This window comes from Mustela erminea, chromosome 2 (genome assembly GCF_009829155.1).
Source record: "Mustela erminea isolate mMusErm1 chromosome 2, mMusErm1.Pri, whole genome shotgun sequence".
Classification (NCBI taxonomy): Eukaryota; Metazoa; Chordata; class Mammalia; order Carnivora; family Mustelidae; genus Mustela; species Mustela erminea.
This window is the reverse complement of record NC_045615.1, coordinates 19,337,965-19,356,514: the sequence shown is the minus strand read 5'-3', so window position 1 is coordinate 19,356,514 and position 18,550 is coordinate 19,337,965. Positions and strand designations below refer to the sequence as shown.

General features: G+C 39.9%; 1 protein-coding gene across 4 annotated transcripts in view; it reads right to left on the bottom strand.

Annotated features, from left to right (window-relative positions):
- Positions 1 to 2,581: 2,581 nt before the first annotated feature.
- SMAD1 (SMAD family member 1) overlaps positions 2,582 to 18,550 on the bottom strand; it is a 74,971-nt gene continuing 59,002 nt past the window's right edge. For all 4 annotated transcript variants that reach the window (XM_032332407.1, XM_032332410.1, XM_032332408.1 and 1 more), the window contains 4 exons: positions 16,939 to 17,055; positions 13,712 to 13,933; positions 7,585 to 7,841; positions 2,582 to 3,935 (listed from right to left, as the gene is read on the bottom strand). In XM_032332407.1, coding sequence (XP_032188298.1) covers positions 3,792 to 3,935; positions 7,585 to 7,841; positions 13,712 to 13,933; positions 16,939 to 17,055 — 740 coding nt within the window. In that variant the 3' untranslated portion in view covers positions 2,582 to 3,791. The remainder of the gene's footprint in view (positions 3,936 to 7,584; positions 7,842 to 13,711; positions 13,934 to 16,938; positions 17,056 to 18,550) is intronic.

Genomic DNA, 18,550 nt, shown 5'->3' with positions numbered 1-18,550 from the left:
CGAAGGCAGCGGCTCAACCCACTGAGCCACCCAGGCGCCCCAATAGGACCCTGCCTTTTAAATAGTATATTGTATCTCAGCAAGAATGTATGATGGCTTTTCAGTTGCTAGCGCTGAGCTTCCAGATCTGCTGTGAAGAGGTTTTCTGTTCCAACCTTAAATACCACTTCCTCCATAAAACCTTTATTGATCTCTACTCACCCAAGTTTGAACTATATCTTCTTTCCTTTGTGCCCCTCTGTGCTTTTCATTCTGCCTTATTTTATGGTAAGTTTACCTGTCTGCAAATTAATAAGAGCAAGGGATGGAACTCGACCATCTTTGGCTGATCCCCTCTTTGGCTTCATGGATTCTGAGTCTTTGTGGTTTAAACAATTCAGTATGTTATACTTGACTTTGTTGCTGTTGTTGTTAAGGAATTGACTCTACATTTTAAAGTCAGACCTGAATGCTAACTAGCTAGCTGACTTTGGACAAGTTACTTAGCTTCTGAGCTAGTCTCCTCATCTATAAGAAAAATGTTGGGTTGAGGCTAGAGTATCATTTCTTACGTTCATCTGAGGATACAGTGGAACCCCCTGCATGGTGCCTGGCAGGGAAGGGACTCGCAGATGGCCAGTATTCTTCCTTTGGGTTTCTCTCACCTCAGCTCCTTGAGGTCAGTCAGGATTTCCCACTGGGCTTATTATATATTATAAAGGTAAGGAGTCTTCATCCCATGTTTGTTGAACTCCCTTCTGATTAGCTTGCCAGCCAGAGTTAATTGGTCATATTAATCTCTCTAGAGAAGTTCTAAATGCTTTGCATGCACTGGCTTAATTTCCATGGTAACTCCATGAGATGGGCTTTGGAGCCTCTACTTTACAGACGATGAAGCGGGTGCAGGAAAGTTAGGAAACTTGCTGGAGCTCAAAAACCATGAAGTGATGGAGTGAGGCGGTAGCTATAGGGCCTCCACTTCTAATGACCCCCCCTCCCCCGCCTGCCACCACCACCATTAGTGGTTTCTTAGAGGCAGAAACAGGTCTAGTACGAAACAGTTTCTATTGCTTTCTTCTTGTTTGAACTAGGTTAGCGTAATCCAAACAAACAGTTGCTCTGACATTTTCATTCCTTTATTTAGAAACTTTCAGGGGACTTGTCGGGTTCCTACCGGTCATAACAATGATCTTCACCAAGATTTTACCAAAAATACAAATAACTGCACTGAGCGTGAAGGGCTGATTTATGCACCATGCTGCAAACTCCTAGGGCCTCCAATTCCAATAGGTTTCAATCTCCTGGATTATTTTGGAGTTTGGCCTGGTCAGTCTCCACACTGCCTCCCCTGTGCTACACTCAGTTAATGAGATTTGCATGACTGTACCAGCAGGGAGCTGTGGGAAGTTGGGGGAAAGCGGGCAAAGAGCTCTCCGCTAGGAGAAGGGTGAGAAATCCTGATCTGTCCTCTTTATTGTTAGATAATTTTCAGTGATACTTCATTGTTGAAGTTCAATAGCTTTTATTCATCTTCTCTTATGATATTGTGCAAATCACCATCATCAATCCAGGTCACCTGTGCAAGGAATGATTTAGCACAGAAATGGGGAAACAGAGTCCAGAGAAGGGTTTAGGTAAAGAGTGACGCCTGTTCTTACGTGGCAATTATGTTCCCAAGGTATTTTCACACTTCTTTCTTGCAACAGAGCTTCACCTGGACTTTGTGATAAGGAAACAACAACAGCATTATCTTCTTTTTACAGGTAAGGAAATAGAGATTTGTGAAAGTTAGGTAACCCAGCAGACACATATAAACATGTGTTATCATACAGGTATTCTCTCCAGGGCTCTCTCCACTTGCAAATGATGTTTTCTGGAGCCAGCAAGATGCAGTAGAAATTTCTGCATCCTCATTGTTTGGGCAATCAGTGGGGCTGGTAAACAACTGTGGGTAAGATAGGATAGAGCCCCATGTCCAGTTCCCTGCTCGTTGGGGAGTCTGCCTCCCCCTCTGCTTGTGCTCTCTCTCTTGCTGTCTCTCTCTGTCAAATAAATAAATAAAATGTTTAAAATAAGCTGAAAATACAAAGGAGAAAGGGTCGCATCATTTTGGCCGGGGAAGACTCTAAGTGTCCTCAAGTCTGTGTCCTTCCTGGGCAGACTGTTGGGACCAGGGCAGGGGATGGGAGAGGGGCTGCATCATTCCCACGGCAAGCATATGGGAAAGTGAACCCCTGTCTTGTGGTTTCAGTTCTCATTCCTTCCCAATATTACACTTGCATTCTTTTGGTTGACAGAGTGTTGTCCATCAATAATTGCTGGTGCTGGAATTCCTCACACAAAGAAGCTCACACAACTAGATCTAAAATTCCAAATTTTGCTAGTTCTTTTTTCTTAATTTCCAAAGTTCCACATGTCTTTCCTTTTCTGATTTAAAGGGACTCTGCTCTCTTCACGATTCAGTTTCTCTGTCTCTGTGTTAGTAATTTAGTTCGTTACGTTTGGCAAGGAATATTTGAGAAAAATCTCTCAGAAGAGTAGTAAATCTTACTAGTCCTAAAATCTAGTGAGTGAACTCAGGACGGAAACAACAAAGTTTTAATCAAAGTAAGCAATAATGACAGGTTTATTTAAAATTTCCAGTAGAGAAAACCCTCTAGTTTTGGAATAAAAGTACTCAATGTACGAGAGCATAAGTGAATATAAAAGATTAGCAGAAGAAAAATAAAACCAAACATAGTACAAAAAAATTTAAGAAGTTTGAAATGGATTTAAACAGGGATGTTCTTTAAATCCTCCAAATATTAAACAGTTACTAGGTTTGGCAAACAATTCACTTGAAAATTAAAGCCCATTTCTGTAAACTCCATAAAAACTGATTATTACATTCAAGCACTCCATACAATTGGTATCGAAACATACAGGCAGTCAGTTTCAGAGTAGCAGGAATTACTCATTTGCTCTCACAGTTATATGAATGAAACGGCTGCATAACTGCTTTTTGGAGAGAAAGGGATAGAAGACACGAAAAAAAAAGTAGGATAAAATCTCTAAAAAATTGAAACACAGCAAAATTCAGACATCAGTTTGTTTCTTGAAAGCAACAAACTGACTCTTTACAGTATATTCTACATTTGCAGTTGTCATTTCCCTCTCCCCCACCCCCCTCAAATACTCCTATATCCACTAGTCTAATCAATTCTTAACTTCCAAATATTCTGTACATATATATTTAGCAAAGAGCATATGCCTAACATTATTCTGACAGCAGGATGGTCAGCATACAATTTTAGAAAGATTACCATGTATATCATCAAGACTAAACTTTACTTAAAAAACAAAAACCGTTACTAAACAAATAGTTTTAAAATATTATGAAAACCCATGAAGAGAAGACTCAACATGGGTTCTAAACCTGATAAAAACACATTTCAGAGAGACTATTAATGCTAAACTTTTGCCAAACGATGACCTTAAAGTGCCAAACACAAAAGAATCTCTTAGGACCGTTTCTCCGATAGATAATTTGTCCCTGGCTTGGCCATCTCTCCTTTAACTCTACATGAAGTCCTGCTAAAAGTATGCATTTTAGTTGATTTTACCATAGAATGTTACAATGTAAACTAAACGGGTTCTTGATATCGACAGTATGTTACCAAGGTTTTTTTAATTTCTGAATCCAACAGTTGGTCACAGAGGTCAAGTATTATCAAGGCTCCTTTGTCAGTTCTTGATCGCGTCTGACTCACTCATCCATCCTTCAAGTACATGCAAGGCTCAATAGTTTTCAAGAGGCAGAAGCCTGAGGCCGTTTAAGACACAGATGAAATAGGATTGTGAGGTGAACCCATCTGAGTAAGAACTTTATCCAGCCACTGGAGGGGGCCGTGCAGGTGGATCTCAATCCAGCAGGGGGTGCTAGTAACATCCTGGCGGTGGTACTCTGCTCCCCAGCCCTAGAAGACACATTGGAGGTCATTAACCTGCTTAACACTGTGGTTAAACTTTTAAGTAAGAAGAGTTCCCATAACCAGAAATGCTGATTAAAGACACGGATGCTTTCCGTAAGGCAGACGCTTGTGTGCACAAACACCCACCCCCGACACACACACGCACACACACAATTTGGAAGGCAATTTCAGGGGATGGGTGTGTTCAAGGCTCCCTAAGTTCCCTCCACACATTCCAGGTTAAGAAGTAGTGCTCTTGGGGAATGGAAGTTTCAAAATACCTTATAAGGCTATTCTAACAAAGTAGTGCTCTTGGGGAATGGAAGTTTCAAAATACCTTATAAGGCTATTCTAACAAAGGCACTTTTTACCTTTCATATTCATTGCCCACTGTGTTACTGATAGTATTGTAACAGATGTTAAATACTCACTATCACCAAGAAAATAAGGAAAAGTTATGTTAGACAAACTGACATTCTGCTTCTTGTCCACTCAGTCACTGACGGTCCTCCTAGCAACACAAGAGCTCTTGATCTTTCAATCTCGAAGCAAGCTGGCAGAAGCACACACATATCCAAAAAGCTATTACTGACACCTAATCACTGTTTCAAATCAACAGATTCCATTACACATTTGTACAAGAAGGCAGCTTGCCTGACATCTTCAGTATTACTGAATTGGGACACTAAAGTGAAAAAGAAAAAGGTAATCTTGCAATTGTGAAGATCAAAAAAACTTACTGTTGTGGTGGGCAATGGGAAAGCTCTGATAAACCCCTTGTTTCCTGAGGGATGTCAGAGAAGGTTGGGTACCATTTATCTCTGACACCTACTTACTCCAGGACATTCAAGAAATACATATAAATATCAGAACTTTCAGGAAAAAGTTGTGATACATGAACTGCATACATATATACATCCATGCATTTCTACTTCTATCAGTACATTGCTAATCTTAATTTAAAGGTTTGTGTGCATGTTTCTTCCATTAGATAGTAAGTTCTTTGAAGGCAGGGACCAGATCTTATTTATCTTTTTTTTTTTTTTAAAGATTATTTATTTATTTATTTGACAGAGAGGGAACAGAAGCAGGGGGAGTGAGAGGAGCAGGCTTCCCACTGAGCAGGGAGCCAGATGTGGGGCTCAAACCCAGGATCCTGGGATCATGATCTGAGCTGAAAGCAGATGTTTAACAATGGAGCCACCCAGGCACCCCAGATCTTATTTATCTTTGATTGCAAACACCTAGCAAGGTGTATGGCATAAAGCAGAGCCCTAGAGATACTTGTTCAGCTGAAATGACTTGGATTTTTCAGAAATATGGGGAGTTTACTGTGCAAATAATTTATAAAACGTGTGCTTTAAAGTCCAAAATGTCAGTCTTCAAAATAACACATGATTGACTATTAATATTAGTAAAATGTTCTGTATCATTTCTCTAAGATGCTAAGTGTGACAAGGGCAAGGTATGCAATCCTTATGATAACAAAGAACAAGACCGTAGAAACAGTAGAAAAAAAATTTTTTTTTAAGATTTTATTTATTTATTTATTTATTCATTTATTTGAGAGAGAGCATGAGAGGCAAGAGGGTCAGAGGGAGAAGCAGACTCCCCATGGAGCTGGGAGCCTGATGTGGGACTTGATCCCGGGACTCCGGGACCATGACCTGAGCCGAAGGCAGTTGCTTAACCAACTGAGCCACCCAGGTGCCCCACTAGGCAATTTTTTTGTTGCAAATGTATAAGCAGCTGCCCTTTATCATGTCAGCAGGAGTTTTAAAAGAGAATTTGTTTATCCTCAACTCCAAATCCAGCTTCCCAGCTATGTTCATTATATTATTATTATATATTATATTAATATATCATATATATATTATTCTATTGTATTACCCTCCATTCCAGTATACACCACATTATTTTATAATTAAACATATAATAGGCCATTAGCATTGTGAACCAGGTGCTTTTTCATCTTTGCATTAATTCTCTGGAATAGTGCTAAAAATATTTGCTGAATGAATGAAATCTAATACATTTTAATGCATATCCTTATATCATAAACACTCTTTATTAGCGTAAAGTTTGTTCTTTCTTCTGTAAACGTAATTTGAAATGTATAAAAGTAAAACCATTAAAAAGGGGTAATCAATATGAAATGAGCTTGAGGAGAAAGCCAGCTGGAGCAGTAGAGTCATAAATTCTACATGAGTGGTCCTTCAGTAATAGTAGACTCTCAAGGAACCCCGGTAATGGTTACCACAGTTCCCAACTCCATCCACCCATTTTAAAGATGATGATCACGAGGACCAGCAAAGGATCCCTGTGCTTTAATCGCACAGTTAAAATGGCAGATAAAACTAGAGTCGGGTCTTTTGACTCTTAACAGGTACTCTTTCCTCCATACCATAAAACAACAAACAAAAAGCACTGGTGGGAGGTTACTGTCCCCATTTTAAAATTCACTTTAGCCAAAATGCAAAGTCAAAAATTATACAGTGAATGTTAGTTGTGGATGAGAAAGATCTTTGTAGTCTCATGGGTACATAGCATATTGGTTAAACTCTCTAAAGGGTAAAAAAACCCTCCTTAATACTAAAAAGGCACCAGACTCAGCTACAAAGAACTGCTGAATAATGTTTCGAGAAAATATTAAAAGAACGCTGTCAAAATCTGCTAATACGATTCAAAGAAGTAAGAAAAAAAGATAGTCAGAGAAATGTATCTTTGATCTAAAGGATGATTAACAAAGTAAAGTTCCAAAATTACCCTCTGTAACACACACATTACAGAACAGGTTTAACAACAAGTTAGGTGAGCTTCTGAAGAGAGGACATAAAAGGTGATTGCCTCACCCAAATATATAATTAGTTCTGTTTCTCAAGGTAACAGAGGATGAAAATTTATCTTTGAGAACTCAGAGACAAGTCAATCACTACAGTAAGTTACAACTCATGAAATCTAATCAGATATTTAATATTTTTTACATTTCAATGACATCTTAAAATTTTTTATTTTTCAGAAGCAGAAGCGAAGGCAGAAAAGAGATCAATTATTGTGAGCAATGTCTTTAACCTTCTCCGTCCTCGACCCTAACTATAATCTTAGAACTAAGGCATCTACTGACCTGTGGGCAAGGGTCTTATTAATTTTTGAATTATAAGAAAATGATGAGGTTTTACTGAAAACATTTTTTTAAAACCCTGACCAGTCAAAAGTAAACCCCAGTGTGATGAATATTTACAAAAAGATCACTTGTTTATTGCTGAGACAAAAGCAACAAGTGTTTACCACTATCTAAGTACTGAAACAGAAAGAAAAGGAAGGGACATGTATTTAACTCAACTGACCTCCTAAGAAAACCATGTGATTAAATTATAAGTGTTAAACACATAGCATAACATTTTCTTATGGTACTACAATAGTTAAAATCATGCCTATTTGAATAGGAAAAAGTTATTCGAGGCTCCTACACTCTTGACATTTAATACAAACACTCCTGTAATTCTAATTATATCCTCCAAATAACTGACATCCTTACTCAAGTTCAAAAACGCCTAGGTAGTAAGTGGGCTTCTATGGACACATAGCAAGAAGACCTAGATTTATACACTGTGCAGCAAGTCAAACCCTAACCAGAGCAACGGAGTTCACTTACCTTTACAAAGCTCATGCGGATAGTGCACATTTTAGTGAGCTCATAGACTGTCTCGAAGCCATGGTTCACAGACTGTGCCAATAACTGAGCGAATTCTTGGTTATTGAAGATTTTCAAACTACACCCACTAGGGATCTTGCAGACAGTAGTGGGATGAAATCCATGATGGTAGTTGCAGTTCCGACTCTGCACAAAGATGCTGCTGTCGCTGAGGCACTCGGCATACACTTCCCCTCCCACGTAGTAAAGATGTACTCCTGCAGGAAGACAACGTGTGCAATGTCTTCATCATCACTTTTCACAGCGGTAAAGCTTCTGTGTATCTTCAGTAAATGAATTTGCATGGATTTAAACTTTGGCTAATTAGAGAGATACGCTCCAAATCTTGGACAACTGATAAAATCTCATTTAACCCTATTAGTTCACACAATGTTCTTTTGTTAACACGTATGTCTAAGAGGTTTCTAGGAAATAACATAAAAGGAGAGAAAGGAGGGCCAAGACAAGTGAAAGAACTAGAAAATCCGAGGTGGAGGCAGTACTGCTGAGAGCTGTCAGATGTAAGGTCCTGGAGAAAATAATTTTAAAAATAATTCATACTGTGTGCAATCTGATCTCCCCGAACTACCATCTGCTCCAAACTTCTTCCTGTGACATCTTAGAGTGTAGGAAATTGATCCTACTCAGCCTTTAAAAAAAAGTAAAGTGTGTGTGGTGGTGGGGGGGGGCACTTTCTGACAAAGCCCTACGCCATTAAGGGACATTACTTTATTACAGGCCACGCAGCGAACAGAGTCACATCCCATGTGGCTTTAAACACTCTACCTTGCAGGGAACTCGGGAACTCTGGCAGGTCTCAGCCAATCCTTAAACTATTGTCTCCAATACAATCCAAAAAACTGAGTTTTGTGCTTACATGTACACACAATGGCCAAGACTTCTGTAACAATTAAATAGCTACTGGAACTGAAGCCCATTTTCCTGTGTGATGTAGAGAAAACAATTTAAGAGTGTGTGTGTTTACTTTTTTTGCTGATTATAAAAATGAGCAGCATTCGTTTTTGAGCATTTAGAAAGTAAAACCAAATATAAAGAAGCAGAAAGTATCACTTATTCTGTGACACAGAGGCAGTAACTGTTAATATTTGTACACACTGGATTCCAGGTTTTGAGTATTACTAAACTTTCTCTGCAAACATTTTAACATAATCTACATGATTATACGGACACAATTTACTTTAGCGATTCTCCCAACACGGGACCACAGCACTGATACTAATTTTCTGTTATAACAATGCCAGGATAAATGTCTCTGGATAATTTCTGATTAATATCCTTAGGAGAGATTCCTGGAAGTTAAATTGCCGGATCAAAGGCTCTTGATTCGCTTTGCCAAGTGACTTTCCAGAATGCTTGTATCAATTTACACCCCACCAGCAGTGTAGGAGGGCCCTTCTCATTCTGCCTGTGCCAGGATGGAGTGAGCTTAAGACAAAAACAAATAAAATAAATCACAGCCTAAAAACAGTATTGTTTTAATTTACATGTGAGACTGGATATGCTCTCGTTTGTTTATTAGCCATCTGTGTTTCTCTTATGAACTTACTGTTCATAAGAGTTCTTATTTTTTACCTATTTATTCCACTGGGGTTCTAGTATTTTTATTGTTTTTTTATGAGCTACGTGTAAGATATAAATAATTTATTTCCTATTTGTTTCCCCATCAGTCCTTTGTATTTTTCTTTAATCCACAGAAGTTTGAAAGCTTTGAGTAGTCAAATCTCTTGTGATCTTTTCTATTGCTTTTTATGCTTAGAAAATTTCTACCTCTCTGATCAAATGTATTTTCTTCTAGCTTCTTAATAGCTTGCCATTAAATAAAACTCAATTCATTAATCTATTTGCATATATGAAATGAGGTCAGGGTTTCTCTCTACAGTCTCACCTAAAAGCTAACTTTGTTACCGCAGGACCACTAGAAGACTACCGATTTGTTATGCTTCACTTAACATATATTAATTTTGAAATATAATATAGTCCGAGTTTAGTTTATTCTACCCATTTTGTCTAAACCTGATTTAACTGTAGTTTCATAATATTTAATTAACCTAACATCAAGAATTTTTTCCTTACTCTTCCATTAAAAAATTTAGCTATTTTCACTTGTTTATCCTGCCAGGCGATATCAGAACGCATTTTCCAACTTTCAAAAAAATAACACATTGTGATTCTAGCATGGATTGTTTTAAACCACAAACTGAAATTAGGAAGAACAGATGTCCCTAAAATATTCTCATAATATTAAGCCTTCTCTTTAAGGAACACCGACCGCTTATTTATATATCTAAATTTTCTTTCTCTCAATAAAATTTGGTTTTCTTTACATAATTCTCATGTATTGCTTATTCAGATTATTTCCAAAAAAACTACATTTTCTGTTGCTATTGGAAATTTCATTTCCTCCTCCACTATATTTTCTAACTGGTTATTCCCAGATTGAAGAAAACTGGCACATAGTTTCTAAAAATAAATTCTTTAGAAGTTTCTAGATAAACAACCATAACTTTTGAATACACACAGTGGCCAAAATTATTACCATGGTCAGTATTACTTATGTCAGTAATACCAATGTGGGTTAAGGAGGAAAGGCACTCACAAAACAGACTTATGGTACAAGTGGAAATTAATAAAAGCTTCCTGGAAAATAATTTGGCATAATATATCAAGACCTACTTTTGACCTAATTTCACTTCAAGAATCTACCCCGAGAATACTGTCAATTAGTTAATCATATCATCTGCAATAATGATAATTTTGGCTTATTTCCATTATTGGTAATTCTACATTTGAATACACTAGTCAAGGTATCTGGAACAATTTCAAATAACAGCATTCCCAGAATCCTTATTTTCTTCCTAAAATCTTTCTTTTTTTTCTTTAAGTAGGCTCCATGCTTTGAACTCACGACCCCAGATCAAGATCAAGAGTCAGACATTTTAACCAACTGAGCCACCCAAATGCCCCTCTTCCTCATTTTTAATAGAAATGTTTCAGAGTACAATGACTTTTTAGTACTTTCGGGTAATGGTCAACTTTAGAACTTATTGAAAAATACAGTCCTCTATCCCAAATGCATGCAAAATTGTGCTTATGCACAATTTCCAGGGCTTATAGATCATAGATATCTATATGTCATGAACCTAGGTTCTAGCATTTCTTCATCACATGTGGAGTTTATGGTTTGTTTTTTTCCCCCCTCTTAATTGTATTAAGGAACTACCTACTAATTCCTGTTTTAGGAGGTGTTTTTGTTTTTGGATCAAGTGTTGAACTTTTATCTCAAATGCCTTTTTTTTTTTTTTTTTTTTTTTAATTTATTTATTTATTTATTTTTATTTCCAGCATAACAGTATTCATTATTTTTGCACCACACCCCGTGCTCCATGCAATCCGTGCCCTCTATAATACCCACCACCTGGTACCCCAATCTCCCACCCCCCGTCCCTTCAAAACCCTCAGATTGTTTTTCAGAGTCCATAGTCTCTCATGGTTCACCTCCCCTTCCAATTCCCCCCAACTCCCTTCTCCACTCTAAGTCCCCATGTCCTCCATGCTATTTGTTATGCTCCACAAATAAGTGAAACCATATGATAGTTGACTCTCTCTGCTGGACTTATTTCACTCAGCATAATCTCTTCCAGTCCCGTCCATGTTGCTACAAAAGTTGGGTATTCATCTTATCTCAAATGCCTTTTAAACATTTATTAAATAACCACTTGATTTGGTCCACTGTTCTAAATTTTATAGTAGGTCATTTTAAAAAATGTTTACTATGAAAATAGTTTTAAATGTACAGAAATAGAACAGCCAAGAATAACGAACAAAGAGCACTCATCTAGCCACTATTGTGACAATTTATTCCGGGTGTCTGATCGTTTGCACCTCCTTCCCTCCTATTCTTTCATACATACCCTCAGATACATTCATATAACATGTCCACAGATATATACATGTATATATGCACCTGTCTGCCTATACTCTGACACAGGGTTAGTTCTGGATGGATAGATATCTTTATGTATACACGTGTGTGTTTTTCCTAAGACTAGGGGTATTCTCTTCTATAGCCACAGTACAGTTAGCAAAGCCAGTGCATGGAACATTGGTACAATAGTCAGTTGTATCTAATCTATCACTCATGTTCTAACTCTGCCTGCTGACCCCAGTAAGGTCCTCTGTGGTATTTTTCCCCCTTTCTGGGACAGATCGTGTTAAGGGTCAGCTTATTACACAGCTGTCACAGTTCTTTAATCTCTTTTAATGTGGAACATTTCCACACCTTTGCCTTCTGACGTTGATTATTTTGGAAGAATACAGTTCCTCCTCTCCCTTTTGAGTAGAATTTTCAGTTTGTGTGAACATTCCCCATTGATGAGATTAAGATTTGCATCTCAATTGGAATTCTGCATAGGTGATGCTACCTCCTACTCAGGGCATCACATCTAGTGGCATATGAAATCCATCTTCTTTCACTGGTGATGATAATTTTGATCTCCCAGGCAAGACGCTCTCCAGCGTCTCTACTGTGTAACTAGTTATTTTTTTTTTTAAGATTTTATTTATTCATTTGACAGAGAGAGATCACAAGTAGATGGAGAGGCAAGCAGAGAGAGAGAGAGAGAGAGAGAGGGAAGCAGGCTCCCTGCCGAGCAGAGAGCCCGATGCGGGACTTGATCCTAGGACCCTGAGATCATGACCCGAGCCAAAGGCAGCGGCTTAACCCACTGAGCCACCCAGGCGCCCGTAACTAGTGATTTTTATTCTCCCTTGTAACTAATAGGCAGGCTCTGAGGAGACACTGCAAGACCATGCAAATATCCTGATTCTTGCCAAAAGTTCTCTGTGTAGCATCCACTGAGGATTCCTGACTGATGGTTGCAAAATGATGACTTTCTAGCTCTAGCACTCACTCTGCATTTCCCAACCAGCCTTCCCCATTCATTCATTCCTACAGCGATTTATTATTGGCAGGGACTTACAAATTACTGTTGTCTTTCAGTGGTTTAAAATCCATAGCTGCACTTAATTATTTTGGTACTTAAACTGCCCCAGAATTGGCCAGGGGAAGCCCCTCCAAGTTGGCTCCCGTGACAGGCTCCCATCATTTTCGTGTTTCTTCACGTCTGGTATAACAAAATGTTCTGGGCTCATCGTTGTCTACCCGGAGTCAGCCCTTTCCCCGATAAGCCCCGGATCCTCGCTCAGTGGGAAATGGTGTTAGAGATGATGACCTGAGCACCAGATGTACTCCCTTTTCCTGGGTATCTTTGCCTGTTGGCCCTTCCAGCAGACGGATCAGAGATTATACACATATTTGAGCGCACCTACACATGCACACACACACATCCACGAGAACCTAACCATGCAGACACAGATATGCACACATATTATTAAATCGTCATTTCACCCTGATACCACCCCAGGGTTTATCTGTTGCCCTTCTCCACGCCGGTATGTTTCTCATTCCACAGTGAAAAGCCAGACTTTCTCTTAGCAACACTGCACTCAATCATTTGCTTCACTTTCTGTCTCAAAGTTCTGGAACTGTTTCACCCATACTGCTACCAGATAATCAAGTCTACTAAGAGAGGTTCAGGATTCGTTTGCAAGCACTCTACCCTACCTGGCCCGGAATGTAGATACATGGCCAAACACTATGTTCGTAAGTTATTCTGGATTGGTTCTTTCTTCCTTTTTCCCGTGAGTTACGGTACTCATTCGAAACACATTAGGTTTACTTGTTTTAACCTGCCTTTAGTTTGAGGTTTTAAGTCACTTTCTAACAGCTGCTTTTATTCTGCAGCAAAAGTAAGATAAAATTGTTCTCCCCAAATCACTATTTTAGCTAATTAATATCAACTCCCATGAGGTGGCAGACACAAAAACTGCAGATTGGAAATTAAGTAACGTCTTGGTAATAGAAACTGAAAAAATATTTACGAACTGGAGCCAGTGTTTACTACCTGGTGTTTGCTCTCCGAGTCTGCCCCAGGAACGACTAAGTCAGTTCTGGGGGAATGGGGACACAACAGATAAACATCTGAACGAGGTTCAAGCACACACTCACCTTTTCCAATGTGCCGCCTGGTATTTTCGATAGTGGAATTCCGGTTAACGTTGGACAGCAGCCCGAGGCAGAAACGGTTCTTATTGTTGGAAGGATCGGTGAAACCATCCACCAACACACTTGTGGAGGAGGCGTGGAACGCTTCACCCACACGGTTGTTGAGCTCATAGTAGACAATAGAGCACCAGTGTTTGGGTTCCTCATAAGCAACCGCCTGAACATCTATAAGAAAGAAGAGCTCAGAGTCAACCTCGGTTAGTGCCTCGGGCTCTCAAAACCTGAAACTGTTGTGAAACTGGCTCAGAATCATGGAATGAAGATGCGGAAAAGCAAGCACCATTATAATGTGTACAGTTTCTCTGTGACATCTAACACATCTAACTCCTTGCTAAGTGTGACATTCCCCTTTAATTGGAAAATAATCTCCAACTACTATCAGATCACTGAACGCCAGCTAAGCAAGCACACCAACGGCATTTGCTGACCACTCACAATATGGTACTTGCTCCGCCATATGCCAGAATGGAAGTCACCCCCACCGCGGACACTGGCTCCCCATCTAAAGAAATGCAAGTGGCAAGTGACAAACAAATGGGAAGAGCACAATCGAGGACAGGAAACGTGCCAAAGGTGCTGGCAGAAAAAGGGTGACTTTCAACAAAGCCTTCGTAGGCCGAGCAAATGAAAATCAGTTTCTAATTATTGATAAGAAGTTCCCTTACTTCACATTTAGCTGCCAATAACTATCACGGCCACAGCTCGGCTCCAGTCCTCAAACGCAGGAAGAAATCTTGCCAGCTGGCCATTTTTACAGAATGAATCATATCTCTCTCATCCAGATTTCATGCTAACTTCCTTATATTTGCTTTAAGTCATGCAGAGCAGGTGTGTTTTGTCTCTCCATTCCCAGAATGGGCCAACAATGGAAATTACCCAACTTTACTGACAGGATGCAGCTTGTTAAGTCAAATCTCTTAAGACTAACAAATCTCCAAACAGAACATGCTTCTAAACATTTGCAACTAAAAGGTTCTAAAGATAAGTTCCTTCTGTAGTAAAACCTCTTATGCCACTGCTTCAGAGATTCCAGGAACACAAACCATGCATGCCCAGTATGCCAATACGTAATGATCTGAGGTTTACGAGGTCCTGAGTGTACAGTCGTAAAAAGAGAAAGAACACCCACATTAGAAGCGTAAGCTCTAACTGCTCGGGAAGAAGTACTTCTGTGTTCTTAACATCAACCTCCACAGACATCACAATGCCCTTAATTTTAGAAAAACAAAGAACATGATCATTAAAAAACTCCATGCATACGTTAGCTGCTCTATACGCTTAAGCAAGGGAGCTGAATACAGGCATAGGCTCTCTTCTCTGCTGAGCAACTACCACCGGTCAGTGTGCTGTATTTCAAAGAGCAAGATCTTGAGGATTCACCTAGTGCTAAAGCTTAAAAGAAGGCTGCGACATCACTAAAGAAGGCTTTTATAAGCTATCGGGATTGTTCAAGATGTCATTCATTTAGGTCAGAGGATGACGCACTTTTTTCTGTAGAAGACCAGAAAGATTTTGTGGGCCATCTGGTCTCTACCGTAATATTCAGCTGTGCCCCAGCAGTGCTAAAGCTGCCACAGATAATATGTAATGGACGGAGCTGTGCTCCCATAAAAATTTATTTACAAAAACAGGCAGCAGGCTGAACTGGTCGTAGTGTGCGAACTCCTGCTTTAGGAAAACCACCCAAGGTAAAACACTAACAGAAAGGCCAACGTTCCTGCCTCATGAAGATATTAAATGTAAACTTATTCTAGTGGGGAAATTTCATAAAAACTATTTAAAGGAAAATTTTTATAGCAATTTAAAGGCCTGCTTCCTGAAATCAGACATTTTTGGCTTAACTGCAATAGCTGCAGGGTCCCCACGCTCCTCGCCGGCAGCGGTGCTGTGCCCATTCTCTCGTGCTGTTGTGTTCCCGGAACACAAACGCCAAAGATGTGTGAGACAGAGGAGTTTTGTTTTGTTTTGTTTTCCTAAACCAGCATTTTTATTTTTTGGTTGATAATTATGTTTGGGAGATTGTGTGAGAGAGTATGAGGAACCATAAAATACAGAGCCGATAATGAAACAGAGGTAAAAACATTTTACAGATTAAAAAAGGTGTACATTCCATTTTATTACACTGCGCATCTAAGAAATGCTCTTTGAGTTTACCATCAGATTTTAAGAACTTAAAAAATGTCAGCAACTCTGACAATGTCTGGGCTATCTCCCATTTTCATAAAAATGTAGTAAGAATGAAATGAGACATACACCTAGTAATCAGATTGCACTGTAAATTCAATTTGCATAAATGCATACATACTGAAATGGCCCATGCCATGGGCATCAGGGAAGCACTTTCTTCCATGAGAAGTTGTTTGGGAACAGTTTTCTTCGATAACATGGTCATGCCTTCCTAGGGTGCTCTGGGATCCTCCCCACACTCTCTGACGCGCGTTCTCTGCTCGGCGAGGCCCACTCCACTCGCCAGTGCAGCGCGATGGCATTCTCCCCTCAGTCACTGCCGGCGGCAGGACAGGGCTGGAAATGCACCGCCCCCCCCCACTCCCAGAAAGGGAAAGAAATGCTCCATCCTGCTCACAGGTTCTGCTTATGCTCTTCAGGTGAGAACAGGAAAAACATGTGCCTTGGCCCCTTTTCCTAACAAGGTTAGAAACAAAAAAAATACAGCAAGAAAGACACAAATGTTACTAGTTTGTTCCAGCTGCAGCTGTATATGGAGGAGAGCTGGAAAATAATGACATTTAGGAATATCTATCCTTACAACAAAAGAACCTTTGGGAAGCCTTGTTCTGTGAACTTCTAATTTTGGAAATCGCCAGTGACAACTCCACTTCGGTAATGTTATGCTCATTGTTTTTACTACTACCCCTCTGTCCCTCACTTAAAAATACTCCTTTATCACCAAAATTATTCAAAATTATTAAGTCTTGTGCTCTCAACAGACACCTGCACAATTATACTTAAGCCTTCATTAGTTAACTCGGTATGTTTGTTCCTCATATGAAAGACTTATCTGTAATCCAAAAAATTCTATCTAGCTTCTCTTACTGGGCTCTTTCTCTAATAGCTATCTTTCTACAGACTAATAAAATTTGTGAGAGAGAGTAACAATGGACAGACAAACTTTAGACATGAAAAAGGGAATAAAGAGCAATGCATTTTACCTCCTCTGTTGATTTCTGAGGGCAGGGAAGGTGCCATCATATTTGTGTCCATTGGCTGAGAGCCATCCTGGGTCATGGGGTCTTCGGGAGGCAGGTAAGCAGGCGGGGGCGTATCAGCTACAAAGCGTAAAGAAAATGATTTCTTTCTCCTTAAATAAACATACACACTTAAAACATATATCTTGTGAAATTCTTGAGATTGAACTGCCCATTTCAACCTCCCCATCGGAAAACAGCTGCTACAGACACTGAACTTTCTGAAAGTGACTAACACTTTGTGATCTGGTACAACCCTAGCAGAGGTCCAGAGGGAGGAAAAGCACTACCTGCCTGTTCCAGGAGCTGTCTGCCTACCCAGCCTCACACTCTCTGGAAACCAGAAGAGTACTTAAATACACTTTCATACAATCCACTTTGAGAGAATGTCTGCATTTCATAGTTTCACTGGTGGATGGAAAGACTACATAGGATTTCTTAAGTAGAGCTTCAGGGTCTCTTTCATTAAACCCACATTTCATTAAACCCACAGGCTCTCACGAATTTACCAACTTCGTCATTACAGCCAAGTCATTGACTTCAACTGTTCATTTCTCCTGACTTCAGCACTCCGTTAGGAGTACCTTCTTCCTGCCTGCTTTAACAGTTACTAGTTTTAAACCCCGAGTAGCAGAATAATAATCTGTTTATCACAGCTATCTTCTATTTCAGAATTTATATATGTTCTTCTAGAAAGCTCAAGGCCAGCTGACAATAAGAGGCACAGAACATGACTTTTGAAACAAAGAACACTAACAGGGGTCTTGTGTTTTCTTAAATAAAATAAGGGGTTATGGGTTGCCCACACATAATCCTTTGTGATCAAGAAGCTAGCTCCTTACTAGCTATTGGGAGCCCATCTAGCACACCTGACAGAGCAGGGAACAAAGCTCTCACTTCAGGCACCATGAATAACCTGGAGGAGGCGCCGACATCACTCAGGGCTGCTCCTGTGGAAGACAGGTGGCCAGCAGACTTGAAGAAGGATGCTCTATACAAAGACTTACTGAACATTGATTAGCATGTCAAGGGGGGGAAATGGGGGGGCAGGCCTGTTTATTAGGCCACTTGAAATGTTTTTCAGTAAATGCGAATTTGACAATAGTGCTGGTATGTCCTCAAAAACTGAAAGTGGTCCATGCTTGATGGTGGCCCACACTGCCGCTCCTTTACAGCTTGTCAGAGACTTCCAAGACGGACCTTCCAGCTGACTCTCAAGCCAGCAACAACTCCCACCGTCCAGCTGCCAACAAGCAAGGACTCACAGCACAAGGACAGCACTAAGGGGACCTTATCTGGATGCCTCTGTCACCCTTTCTCCAGCTTCTTTTAATTCAGCTTCTTCCCTGCAGCTGTAACACTGACTCTGCTTTCCTGCCAGGCAGGAATGAAGACAGAGCATCCTCTCAGACCACATGCAGTAAATTTCTGTCAATGAGCTGGTGAAAATTTCACCAATGGCGTCAGCACCACTGGGATAGACCACCAGACAGCAATGGGCGATACTCTACTAGTCCCCCGAGTTCCCACTCCCACCCCTGGCAGCTCTCTCTTGTCCACATTTCCTTCACTTGGC